This window comes from Pungitius pungitius, chromosome 12, assembly GCF_949316345.1.
Source record: "Pungitius pungitius chromosome 12, fPunPun2.1, whole genome shotgun sequence".
Lineage (NCBI taxonomy): Eukaryota > Metazoa > Chordata > Actinopteri > Perciformes > Gasterosteidae > Pungitius > Pungitius pungitius.
The window spans coordinates 3,915,177-3,927,865 of record NC_084911.1 but is presented as its reverse complement, the minus strand read 5'-3'; the positions used below and the strand labels follow the sequence as shown (position 1 = coordinate 3,927,865).

General features: G+C 42.1%; 2 protein-coding genes and 1 long non-coding RNA gene across 4 annotated transcripts; 2 read left to right on the top strand and 1 right to left on the bottom strand.

Moving 5' to 3' along the window:
• Nucleotides 1-230: 230 nt before the first annotated feature.
• LOC119220561 (uncharacterized) lies at nucleotides 231-2,980 on the bottom strand. Its single transcript, XR_005120598.2, has 3 exons — nucleotides 2,492-2,980; nucleotides 641-858; nucleotides 231-489 (listed from the first exon to the last, which is right to left on the bottom strand). It is a non-coding gene; the product is annotated as an uncharacterized LOC119220561 (long non-coding RNA).
• A 1,019-nt stretch (nucleotides 2,981-3,999) lies between these two features.
• Nucleotides 4,000-7,704, top strand: rusf1 (RUS family member 1). Its single transcript, XM_037477265.2, has 14 exons — nucleotides 4,000-4,320; nucleotides 4,774-4,851; nucleotides 4,929-5,043; nucleotides 5,112-5,157; nucleotides 5,298-5,330; nucleotides 5,431-5,536; nucleotides 5,805-5,906; nucleotides 6,206-6,276; nucleotides 6,371-6,555; nucleotides 6,746-6,803; nucleotides 6,882-6,946; nucleotides 7,045-7,167; nucleotides 7,247-7,312; nucleotides 7,408-7,704. The coding sequence occupies exons 1-14, from the start codon at nucleotides 4,171-4,173 to the stop codon at nucleotides 7,491-7,493; spliced, it is 1,284 nt and encodes a 427-aa protein (XP_037333162.2). The 5' UTR covers nucleotides 4,000-4,170; the 3' UTR covers nucleotides 7,494-7,704.
• Nucleotides 7,705-7,831: 127 nt separating this feature from the next.
• zgc:153292 (uncharacterized protein LOC100003014 homolog) lies at nucleotides 7,832-12,378 on the top strand. Of its 2 annotated transcripts, XM_037477266.2 has the most exons (12): nucleotides 7,832-8,133; nucleotides 8,689-8,890; nucleotides 9,078-9,110; nucleotides 9,281-9,399; nucleotides 9,731-9,842; nucleotides 9,976-10,008; nucleotides 10,093-10,125; nucleotides 10,216-10,449; nucleotides 11,107-11,210; nucleotides 11,345-11,510; nucleotides 11,600-11,662; nucleotides 11,867-12,378. In XM_037477266.2, the coding sequence occupies exons 1-11, from the start codon at nucleotides 8,069-8,071 to the stop codon at nucleotides 11,642-11,644; spliced, it is 1,146 nt and encodes a 381-aa protein (XP_037333163.2). In that variant the 5' UTR covers nucleotides 7,832-8,068; the 3' UTR covers nucleotides 11,645-11,662; nucleotides 11,867-12,378. The 2 variants fall into 2 exon arrangements, with proteins under 2 accessions (XP_037333163.2, XP_037333165.2); XM_037477268.2 differs by lacking the exon at nucleotides 9,078-9,110.
• Nucleotides 12,379-12,689: the final 311 nt, after the last annotated feature.

The following is a 12,689-nucleotide window of genomic DNA, read 5'->3' as shown; positions in this document are numbered from 1 at the left end:
GTTACAAGTTAATGCGAGACTTTTTACAGCGCCAGCCGGAGTAATTTATTAACTTGTAGCATATCCATCATCTGAGAATATGTTAAACCTAAGGATTGGGTTTCTATTGGATGACCATTCTAGTATTTAAAATATAAGGTGTGATGTCTCAGACTTTAGGCACTGCTGGATTTTTATATTGTTACTTTGAGTTGTCACTGTTCATATATTGTTAAATAAATATTACAGCATATAAAAAAGAAACCTGCAACAGTTGTAAAGTTTTTGATCCCGTGCTCTTGAGCGGCTCCTCCGTGACCTGCTTCAGCCTAAACCCCCCCCCCCATCGAAGTCCCATCAGTCTCCCAGAGTGATGAGGTACGAGATCAACACCAGGAGGACGGGCGTCAACACCAACACGGAAACCCACACCGCGATGGAGATGATGCCGAACTTCTTCGCCCGCTTTGAAAGCGCCGCGGCTGTCACCGGATTGGCCTCCCGCTGCGCCTGTTACACACACACACACACACACACACACACACACACACACACACACACACACACACACACACACACACACACACACACACACACACACGCGCGCTCAGAGCGGGAAATCTGCAGCTTTTAGGTTTTGGCCTTTCGACTCAAACGGTACCTCGACTGAACTTGTCAGAGAGCAGATTCCGATGCAGGTGATGCCGCAGATGATGCTGCAGATGGCGAGCTTCCGGTGGTGCGGGTCATCGCAGCGGGACCACGCGGCGCCGGCCCCGTGCTCGCTTTGCGCGCCGCCCGCACCCCAGCCGCAAGTCATTGGGATACGCGTCTCGTCATCATCCTGTGCTCCGTGTGTCTTCGTAGATTTTGACATTTCTGCAACACAGAGATATTTAAGAAAAGCCACAGTTTGAGTGAGCAATGTTTGTTTACAGTGACTTTCAGGTAAAATCCTTTTCTGTGGGAGTTCAGCCCTGCAGGGTCATGTAGACTTCTTCTCGGGTCGTTGTTCACACGCAACGGGACACAATCTCACTCATTTCTCAGGTTGCAGTTTAGTTCCGTTTGTTAATTGTCGGAGTGTCTCTTCGGACCTGAATAAGACTGGTGTCACCTTGCTGCAAAACAATTTAATGTTTTATGACGTTACAATAAATAAACTTCCTATGGAAGCCAATTCCAGCCAAAGAAAAATTCTACTATCTCATGTAACTTTGCTGTCCTAATGTCGTAACTTTGACTTGGCTAAGTCATGAGATACTACCTCATTATCACGTTAAAGGACCTTTTCTTTTTGGCCTCCGTAACTTCCACACAGGATTAGGGATTTGTTAAAGTTTAAATTAAATGGCTCTTATTACTAAGACTAGGACACCCTGTTAAACCCGGGTTCGGGTTTTTCTTTTCCTAAGAACAATAATAAATCCCTCCGGTTGTAATTCAACTCGGCCCAAAGGGAATATCTGGGATTTTAAAGGGTTGCCTCATGATTTTCTTGTGAAAATGGTTTCACTTCCCTTAGCGGAAATGACACCATTTTCACATTTGCGTGTGATAGCTGCGATAACAAGCTGACACCTTATTTAAAAACCGTATAAAGCTGCATGCCAGTCTTTGATCCACCCTCATCCATGACAGCCTGGCGTGCATATCATCCACGCCGCTCGTCTTGGCGCTTTGTTCAGAGCGAGCTGAAGTTCACTAAGTTCTTCCTTTGATGGACGAGACCAGATAACAGGACAGTAGTTCCGATTTGATAGAACTAGAGATTGTATGACTAGTTTAATTGTCTTGTTGGTTAGCCGATGAGCACTCCTCCAAATGGCATAAATACCATTAATCGTTCTCGCCACTGTGCTGTCAGTCTGGGTGGACCATGACGTCGATAATGACGAAACACTGTGTGATTGGCCTAAGTGCTGCCGAGGCAAGACACTCAATTTCAAGAATAACAATTCCTCCCCAAGCCTAAACATGTTCTCCACAATGCCTCACACGGAAGGCACTTGGTCGCATGCGAGTTTGCCCTGAGCTCAGTGCTTTTATCATTAAACAAAAAGAAGGTGTTGAATGGCGTACCTGCGTCAAGTTTCCCTTCTAACCGGACAAAACACAAACAATCAAAGGGCTTGTTAAACTTGTGACTCTCGCGTAAAAACAAACTTTGTCTGAAAAGTTGTCACGTGGTAAATAATCTCTGATTTGATCGAAGGACTATGTTGCCAGGCAGCTTGCTCTGTGGCTCTTTGCCACTGAGACTGAGACTGGTTTAATAATGTGTCACCATCTAATGCTCTACAGGCCCGTGAATCATTGGTGGTGGCTGTGAGAAACGTGATTACGAAATGTGTGTTAAGAGAATGATTTCATAAAGGAACTTCAGTTAAGGAGTCTACAACCTGAATGAACGTCACATTCGCCCACTTTAAAGCACAAATAAAATGTAATTCAACAGTCGATGTTTACTTCAAAGCACAAACCTGATCAAAATTCAAATTGAAGTACACACCTTGAGTGAGCTTTTTAGTCGTCCAGCAGATGATGCAGAATTAATGTGGTATTGAGATGGCAGGCAGGTGTATTGACCGGCGTCGTCCCCGCCCTCCTCAACAAAAAGCCCCGTTTGTTTCTTTTGAAAGTTTTGGTTTTGGTTTTCATTGTCCAAACACGGCCATCTAAGCTCAGCCTGGCTGTTCCCCTTGTGGAAGTCCCGAGGGCCTGGCCCGGTCGCCGTGGAGACCCCGCTGCTGCAGAAGCTGTCGACGTCTGAGAAACTCTGTCGGTGAAACTCTCACGCCCATTTACAGTCAAGTATTTGTCCCGCTCTGCGTCCCTCCCACATTGGCGTGGTCGTGGGTTCGGCTTCCTCTCTTCTCAGTCACGCCGTTGAACCCTGCGCGGCCTTTTCTCTCATCTTCCCGACACAGCATTCCTGAGCATTTGAGTATTGTCTCGCCCCGTTTTCTGTGTTGTGCAAGGAGGCCGAGCAGCTCACTGCTCAGTCACTCACTTGTGCGCTTCTTGCTCCTCTAGTTTTTCTAGTCCACACACACACACACACACACACTGCTTTATGACCCACTGATAAGACGTAATACTCCCCCCTTTTTTGCTACTAGCTACCTGACTGCTTTTGTTCACGGGCTGACGCCTTCCATTGTACAGACAACGTTAAAAATAGCTCTTCTCTTCTGTCTCTTCATAGTCTATGAGAAAATGTGCTTTTAAACTGTGGATTCATATCAAGCCTCAGTGTATAAAGGGATAGGGTGGTTGATTCATTTGTGTATAACGAACTTTCATTGTCTTGTATCAGTAAAGTCATAATCATGTTGGTTTATCCTTAGAGTTACAAGGTGTGCTGGATATTCTTTTATCTTAATACAGCCCAGACAAACGGAGAGAGATTAGGATAAGAGCGCGTGGGAACTGACTTCAGAACAAGTGCCAAGTGCCGTTAAAAGTGATAAAACCTGCCAACTTATTCCAAGAATTCAGTCAATAAACCAGTATTGACTCTTAATACCATTAATATGACCACTAGAGAGAAATATCAGTACAATTCTGTGTATAATTTTAGAATAGAAGTCCTTTAAAGGCTCATTCACAATCCTATTTCCTTCTAATTTCGGATTAGATTTGAAAGGAAAAGGTAAATCGTTACAAGGTCAATTCTCTTCAAAATAATAGCTGTCAACGCCAGAGGGAAGCTCAGATAACCATGACTGCTCAAACTCTCTATTGTGAGCTATCTTCAAATTACATTCAAAGGCACTTTCTCTCTTTTCACATTAAATTTAAAAAGAAATAACTGCTGAAAGCCTTCTGCAAATCAGTACCTATTCAAAATTTCAAAAATCTTTTCCTCCACTAGTAATTGTCATAACATATGTTTTTTTTTAATTGTATTTAGCGTTCATAATATTAATTTACTATCAAAAGGGGCTGTCTCTGTTAGTTTTGGGCATTTTATCCAAGCCCCGCCTTAAACTCCTAATCCACCAATGAGGGCTCTCCAAACACGGAGGGCGGAAATAAACACGGAAGTGTTTTGAGATTGTAAGAACGACACGTACTCGGTGCACATTTTCACCCTGTACGGAGCCAAACACAACTTAAAGTGAATACATTTCAGACTGCAGTATATTCCAGTTTGTTGTTTTAGTTTTTCACGTCCTAAAGGTCTGAATGGAGAGGAAGAGAGGTGCGATTTTGGCCACAGAGAAATATGGCAGTGCCGAGTCCTGGAAGTATGTTGCAAAGGATGCAATCATGGAGAGGACGAGAGATGGGAGTGCAGGTGTATCGAGAGGAAACTCTCTCTTTGGGGTTTTTAAAGTAAGGCATTATCGTTGCCACTAAAACAAAATGTGTGATCTCCTGCCACAAAAGCTTGAGACTGTCCTGTCTGATGTCTGAGAGGTGCTCCTCTGTATTTCTGAATGGCGTAAAATACTATTTTCGTGCTGTGCAAACTGCTCTCTAAAAATGCATGAGGTTTTATATGAATGTTACGTGCAAGAAAGAAGAAATCACCTGTGATCGATAAACGAATGTGTGCAGATTTAAATAGGAACAGGTTCCTGAAGCATTTTGCCTCAAGTCCACCCAATAAATGGAAACTTCAATCATAAAATTCTTCTCCTTTTCAATTGTAAAAATGCACGTGGAGACCAAATTACGCCGTTTTATACCTCTTGAAATGAGAATAACATCAACAAAACAGCTTCATCAACTGCTCCTCAACTGAACCCCCCCCCCCAAGACTCACATTTTAACTTTTCATTTCAGTGCGTCTTTCTGCCTCAAGGCTATCCAGAGAGCGTCAGTGATGATTACCTGCAGTACCAGTTTTGGGACACCGTGCAGGTACAGTAGATGAAGCACTAACGCCACCGAGATCATCGGCATCAGATACGATCCATCCACCCGCTCTGTTGGCCCAGGCTTTCTCCAGCTCCCTGTCAGGGACTCTGGCTACTCAGGCTTCCCTCAAAGGCGTCGGTGTTGGGAACCAAGAGGCAACAGTAGCTGCAGCCACAGTCACCTGGCTACTGAGAGGTCATCCAAAATCAATGTGGGTTACTCTAGCATGTTGGGCGCAAACTAATGGGTTTTTTTCTCTGCAGATGGAACTGGCATGTTGGGAAGAATACTCTTCGCTTGGCAGAAAGGGTAAGATTTTATTTATGTGTGTATATATATGTCATTATTTCAGTGCAATTACAAGCTGAGAGAATGTTGCTTCTTATTTGTGTTTGTCTTTCACGGATGGAAGTTATTCTTCATTATCAGTTTCTTTGTCTTTGCTCCAGGAGTAAACTGGACTCTGAGGCCAAAAAATGGAGGTAGTCATTGTGTTCAGGCAGTAGATTACAAAATACTTGGTTCTCGTTCTACTCATTATTTCAAACGCATTTCATGTTCTTTCATTTCATTTCATTCCAGGCTTTTTGCTGATGGTCTCAATGACATCGCCATGTTCATGGAAATATTGGCTCCATACTTTCCTGGTTGCTTCACTGTGATTGTCTGCACAGCAGGAATATTCAAGGTAAAAAGGAACAATCATTTAAATAATTTTTCTTTTATGAAGAAAGAAAACTTAAGGTTCACCTTATTTGCGTTTCTAAAGATGACTTTGTTTGTTTATTAAGGTTTAGCATTAGTCTACATTGGGATCCAGGCAAAAAGATTCACATACAAATCATAAAATGCAACATGATCAATGTTGGTGAACTGAAACGACTTTAATATTTAGGGCTTCAATATGTTTCTTGATAAACACAAGCTTACTTATGTGTGTTTTTCTCCTTCCACAGTCTCTTGTTGGTGTGGCCGGTGGAGCGACCAGAGCGGCTCTCACTGTTCATCAGGCTCGCAGAGACAACATGGCCGACATCTCTGCCAAAGATGGCAGTCAGGTACCTCACCATTGTGGAGAAAAGCAGAGTGATGAGTGTGGTAACATGTGATGAAAAAGGAGAACGGTTGCGCCTGCACAACACTCCCATCTAGTATCTTGATGGGACATATCACAGTTTACATAATGTTAGTACAATAGACATTTTTAACAGCAAAAGAAATTTTATTATGCACAGATGTGATTTTCCATGTCTGAAAGGTTTCCTTGCAAAAAAAAGGCCAAAACAGCAGTTTGCACTGAGTTTAGATCGATAATGATTGTGTGCTTGTGTCATCTTTATGTCTATGTTTCCCGCAGGAGACTTTAGTGAATCTGGCTGGACTGCTGGTCAGTTTGATGCTCATCCCCCTGGTCACTGATAATCCAATGTAAGTGTTGTTATAGAAAGTGAAAATAATAAGACTTATTTTTCAACAGTCTGTTGTCTTTTAAAGCAAATGTTATGTCTTTCTGCCCCATCAGACTGACAGTCAGCCTCTTCTTCCTGTTCACCGTCCTCCACCTCTTTGCCAACTACAAGGCTGTGCGCTCCGTTGTCATGGAAACGTTGAACGAGGCCCGTCTTTCCATTGTGCTGCAGCAGTACCTGAGAGACAGAAGGATCCTGAGTCCAATGGAGGCCAATCAAAGAGAACCAATTTTATTGGGTAATTTCCAGAAACCTGACTGATGACTAATGGGCTTAGTCATAGTTTCTTCAAGTGTCCAACTGTTAAAGCATTGAGACACAATATTTCTTTTTTGATGCACCATGTAAAAATGTAGTTTTATATTTATAGATATTATATAATATTTGTATTTACTGTTATGTTCATTTTGTATATTGCTTGTTGACAGAGTTTAGGAAAACTGTGCCAATCAAACTTGGAGTGAGGCTACAGGAGATTATAGAAAGGTAATGTGATGCTTTCTTATAGAATTAAAAATGACACTCAACAACACAGATTAATGTACGTTTGCTTATGTTTTGTAGCCCACAGGACCTGAATTTGGCTTTGAAGGAAAACAACATGCCTTTCCTTATGGGAGTTCGAAATGGTATGTCATCTCCCGTCCTTCTCCACTGAACATAAAGTGTGCAAGAACCATATAACATACTTTGGATGTTATCTAATTAATCTGCTTATTCCTCTTAGGCTGTGTATGTGTTTGTCTGGCACCGGAAGCATCGGTGCGTGATGAAATCAGAGCCATGTGCCAGGCTGTGTGGCTCAGGAGCAAGTTGAGCATTCCTACTTCCAAAGACCCTCCGATGCAAAGTGAGCATGTTCCTCCCTTATTTTCATTACAATCATAGCAGTGCTTTCTCTAATTTATAAGCTTTTTTATATTTTAAAGGTAACTGGGAAATGGTACATGAGAGTCACAAGCTGATGGAGACAGTTTTCAATCCATTTCTCAAAGGTGAGAACATACACAAAACTACTTCAACCTAATTGGCAACTTTTTCCTGTGTAATTACCGACAGAAAGCGTCATCTTTGCCAATGTCAATTTTAGGTGTGGAAGCCGCAGGATGGGACATCACACGGACTTTACTGGACTGGGATGAGTGGAGGGTCGAGTGGAAAACAAAGAACTACTGAGCTCTTCCTCTGCAGTTTGCATTGATTATCACAGTTTCTAACGTTGATCAGTATTATTACTTTGTTGACGTGTATTATAAAAGAAAAAAAATCTATATTTTCATGGAAATATTTAGATTTTTTACAGGTGTATAATCTTTTTTAAAGTAAAATAAATGTACCTGAGTGCAAATGTATCATACGAATTAAAGTATAACTCCCTGCTCTTCTATATTTTATCCGTTGGGTGACGTCGTCTGTTGTTCGTGTGCAATTGAGAACGCCACGAAGAAGAAACTTCCGTTGATGAATCTGTTGCGATCAAGTTAACAAGATTTGGGGGTAGTAGCTGCATTTCAAATACCGTTGAATATTCAAACACAGGGTTTTATACAAGACCATCAAAGATATACACTTGTATACTACCATTTACTTTCTAATTATTGTAAGATTTATTCTTTTACTTTGTTGATTCGAGCGTAAAAATATGTCATTATTTTGAAAGTTGGGAGCGGAAGTTCTGGTGGCCTTGTTGCTGCTTTGATTAGTTCTTCAGTCAACAGTTTGGATGCCCATTGAACAAAATTCTGCTTTAAATGGGAAGATATAAATGTGCGTACGAATGCGAAAGCTCCGGCGAGTCGGATGTGAAGTATTTTAAGTGAGTATTAATGTTTCTCACTCGGGAACAGAACCAACCGGCAGATTTAGATTATTATTTGTCAAGCTAGCTAACTTAAAGCTAACAATAACATCAACTTGGATTAGCATGAGTTAGCCACTCGCTGCTTTTTTCCGTCCAAGTATTTTAATATTTTAAGGTATTCCGAATAACCGAAGATAAAGAAAGGAGTCAAAAGCTTCTCAGTTTGCTTAATTTCCCCTTTCATCATTGCAAAGGTGGAGACAGAAGGCTGACAGTATGAAATAATAGAATGCACCTCGTCGATGTTTATTTCTCTACTCTTGAATATCACTATACTGGCTACAGTTAATGTGGTCTAACATTAGTTGGGATAAAAGCTTATAAAACATGTTCATCACTGTGCAACAGAATAACGTTATACAAACTTGAGAGCAGTGCGGTCCAGGCGTCCTGGATATTTCCCTAAATTTACAGTGGTTCATAAAAAAAAAACAAATTCTTCAATGTTTCCCTCAGAGGATGAAAATGATAATAAAGCTAAACGAACTGACTTTTTAAAAAATACTACAGATTTCCCCTGTACAATCCCCGAAAGCTCAAGAAATGGCTCGGCAACATGAAGTTGAAGGACTGGAACCCGACTCGCTTCTCTGTGCTGTGCATCAATCACTTCGAGGAAAAACACATCGACAGGACGGGAAAATGTGTGAAACTTCGGGAAGACGCGGTTCCCACCGTATTTTCATCTCCTGGCAAAACACAGAAAAGAGAGGTTTGTTTGTGGTTTACTTCTTGTCAATAACATCAGCTGCCTTTTATAGAGTGGAAAAAAAACACTTTCAGAACTAGCAGGCTTATGTAGGCCAGCAGCATAATCAATGCAAGTCATTTTCCTCTGCACCATAATTATCTAAATAGATAAATCATATATAATTACTGTCACTGACCTCCTGATGTAGGCTTCCAGTGAACCAAGAAGAAAGAGATTCAAGGTGAGAGCATATTACATTTAAATCGTTGGTCCTTTTTTCTGTATTTATAAAACTGTTAGCTCAGTGTGAGCAGCCTTGTTAGAACCCTAACCCTAAATAAACATCTTACTTCACCTACGTAAGAGGGTGTATTCCTATGAATGACTTGTTTCTCTGCTTTGCGAACCCAGTCAGCTGGTGCTAAAACCTCACAGAGGAGTCCGGCTCCGTCTCCAGCGGTCACTCCTACCGCGGCAAAGAGAAGCGCCCAAAACCAGGAGCCGAGCCAGGCGGAGGAAGAGCCTCACGGGTATGTTTTCCTGCAGCTTTTAATCTCTTTGTGAAACGTCGGAAAATGGTTTTAAAAAAACTGTGTTCACATTGTTTGTGAGGTGCAGGTGAACAATACACAGACATCATTAACAATAACATGATCTATCACGCAAGACAAAGAAAAATACAATAAAAATAGGTTAAACGGTGGTGGTTTTAATTCACACGAACATTTTTAATAGCTTTTTAATGATTCTGTATATTCATGCACTCCTGACCGATCAGTTCAAGTTTGCACTTTTTCTTTCTGTATTTGCCGTCATCTATTGAGTTTAAATCTGTGCACCTTTTAATGCTTTTATTTCCAGGGACAAAGACCCCCAAACGTCACATGACAAATGGAGGATTATAGTAGATGAAGGACTGATGAAGATTGAGTCATTTCCACACTTCTTCCACGGAGATTATTGCGCACCGCGGGTACGTTTCATCATACATTGTATCTCAAATCTAGATAATTAACAATCAACACATTTTTATTGGTTGCTTATTTAATTTGTCATCAAGGCTTTTTCTTATTTGACATTGTGTCATTTATCACATGCTCCAACAGGGTATCCAGTGGGCTCCAGATGACGATTTGAGTGTAAGTTGTCCTCATGCTTTTTGCCTTTTATGCTCTGACTTCTATATTGCACTCTGATCCGGTGCTCGCCTGTAATGTTCACAGACCGACCGGGAAGACCCGGAGAAGGTGATCGATGTAAGTAGCGACACGGTTACCTGAACGCAATGCAGCATCCAACATAAGCTACGATGGTTGGGATCCTCACTGTCGCGTCGTGGTCGGCAGGTGAAAGAGCCGTGGCAGTGGCTCGGTCTGGACGTCAGAGGGCCGCTGCCCCAAACGCTGAACGCACACCGGTACATCCTGACTCTAACGGACTACTTCTCCAAGTGGGTGGAGGCCGTGCCCATGCAGTCATGCCTCCCCGAGGACGTAGTGAAGAACGTGGTTGACATCATTGCCCACTTCGGGTACCCGATTAGGATACTATCCAGACTTCCTCATGGCATAGTCCACAAAGTGAGTGCCTTGGTGATTGAACCGCTCCTATTATTTGTTATAAATGGCTTAGAGGAGCTTAAAATGCACTACTTTTGTGGGGATGGAGAACGTGTCGTCCGACGCAGTAAATTGACTGAGTGAGAAAGCGGTTACTAAGGGTTTAGTTCCTTACTGTATGGCAGGGCAGTGCTGTCTTCACTCCGGTTGGATTGGTGCAAAGGGTGTCGTTGACCAGGATTTACAGTATTTTGGCAGAATCGGATGTATAACCATGTGTGATTGAGTCAGAGTATTCGGCCAAAGCAATGCAGCAGAGAGGACCAGCATTAGCTGTGCAAGAGGGTGTGGCAGTGTATCCTGGTACATGTAGGCAGTGCATCCTGGTACATGTAGGCACTGTCGGCACAACTCGATGTCCTCGACCAGTGTAGAACCCCCGATAAAAAGTTATTGCTCCAGTTGATCAACATTCAGCGTCAACGTCGGTTGAACATCCAAATAAACGTAAGGGCACCAGCTTTTAAAGCCGTTTAATGAGAATTCCCACCGAGTGACAGATGGCCGGGCGATGGGGGACACTTTAGGTTGCAACATATTTTGATTTGTAATAAACACATTGTGGCCCAATCAGCCAGTGTCTGACATAGATATGTGTCAACATGTTCCCGGTGTCAGATCAACAGAGAACTGAAAGATCAGCTGAAGGTCACCGTCGCTCTCGTCGTCTACCATCAGCAGACGGGCACCATGGATTTAATCACTCAGCAGCTGATTGACAGGTCAGTTCTTTGAGTACGATGATGGTAAATGTCTCTGCAGTGCACAAGTGTGTCCTATGATGATTTTCTTTCCGATGGACGCACTACGGACACATCGACCTGGTCACGACTCTGTGTTTCCTGCTCGTTAACAGGATGGTAAGCGATCTGGTAGAGGAGCATGCGGCCGACTGGGACGTCTACCTGCCCGCCAAGGTGTTCAGCCTGTGTTTCAAAGAGCACGCCAAGACCAAGGAGAGGCCCTTTTCAGTGCTGTGTTGTAGGGGACTGGAGCCCGTCACATCCCCCAGAGGACTGGACGTACGTGTAGCTTCTGGACTGGTTTGATGAGCCTTTGCTTTTGTAATGCTGTGAAGTCACCTTTGTCTTCTTGCCTCTCTGTTCTACAGTTTGCTTATTCCAAGATCCAAGAGAGTGGTTTTGTTATTCGATAGATCTCTACAGTTCATTTGGTGAGTTGAATATATGTATTTGTGTATAAAATGTTTATATTTAATTTTACTTTCTTCATATTTCTGGGTAAATAATCATTTCTGGTCTTTGCTATTTCACAAGGTGTTTTTCAGAAAGACAAATTTGAATGAAGATTGGAGAGTTTTACCTTCGCTTTCATTTCAGTCCACACATTTTCTCACTCTGTTTTTATTACTTTTCAGGTCGATAGATGTGGAATTTTGTACGGAGTTGGTTTTTATCAACACATAGAGGGGGACGAGTATTTTCAGATCCTGAAAGCGTTCTGACTGCAGAGGACTGCCATGGAAAAGTGCTGGAACTCTTCAGGCTTTTACGGCCACATGGGGAATGTTTACATCATCTGTCACTCTGCCGATGACTGCAGTTGAATCCAGATTATGTTTTGGTTTTGACCTGTTTCTTGCACTGCTTGTATCATTGTTTTGAAATTCATCTTTCATATTAGAATATTATGTGTCCTGCTAGAAGAGCAAAAACAGATTTACCAGATAAGAGGTCTTAGTTTATACTTAAACCTCATGCGTCAGATTTACGTTATCAGGATTTATTTGTACTTTTGAGGCCACTGTGCCAGATTTATGGCCTTGTTCCATCAGTGTTTTGTGAAACTGATGAATCCTCATCCAGTTCTCTCAGTTGGCAAATCTGTGTATAAAATGTAAAACGTGTAAATAAAGATGCGTTAAATTTGTTTTGAATTTGTTGCCATACATTTTGTCAGCACCAACTTAACTGTTTTAGCACAACCTGTAAGAATCTCATTTCTTAAATCTGAGTTGCACCTCAACATTTGAAATCATGCAAAGATAGTTAATTGTATTGTTGTCTGTATTTTTTTTTAAAAGCTGCTTGTTTTTTTTTCCAGCTTTGATCTGATCTGCTGCTCCACTGGCTGCGGTCAGGTTGAGAGGTGGAAGTCAAGTCCTCCCACATGAAGGATACATGGGTTTGTTTCACCATCAACACATGTGATTTAGTTTAATGTGTGTTGATGAACGTGAA

Coding starts and splice junctions, on each gene's coding strand:
- zgc:153292 (XM_037477266.2), top strand. CDS start 8,069: ATGGGAAGATATAAATGTGCGTACGAATGCGAAAGCTCCGGCGAGTCG. Junction 9,843..9,975: donor GAGATTATTGCGCACCGCGG/GTACGTTTCATC, acceptor ATGCTCCAACAG/GGTATCCAGTGGGCTCCAGA. Junction 11,211..11,344: donor ACTCAGCAGCTGATTGACAG/GTCAGTTCTTTG, acceptor GCTCGTTAACAG/GATGGTAAGCGATCTGGTAG.
- rusf1 (XM_037477265.2), top strand. CDS start 4,171: ATGGAGAGGAAGAGAGGTGCGATTTTGGCCACAGAGAAATATGGCAGT. Junction 5,331..5,430: donor TCTGAGGCCAAAAAATGGAG/GTAGTCATTGTG, acceptor ATTTCATTCCAG/GCTTTTTGCTGATGGTCTCA. Junction 7,313..7,407: donor TTTCAATCCATTTCTCAAAG/GTGAGAACATAC, acceptor TGTCAATTTTAG/GTGTGGAAGCCGCAGGATGG.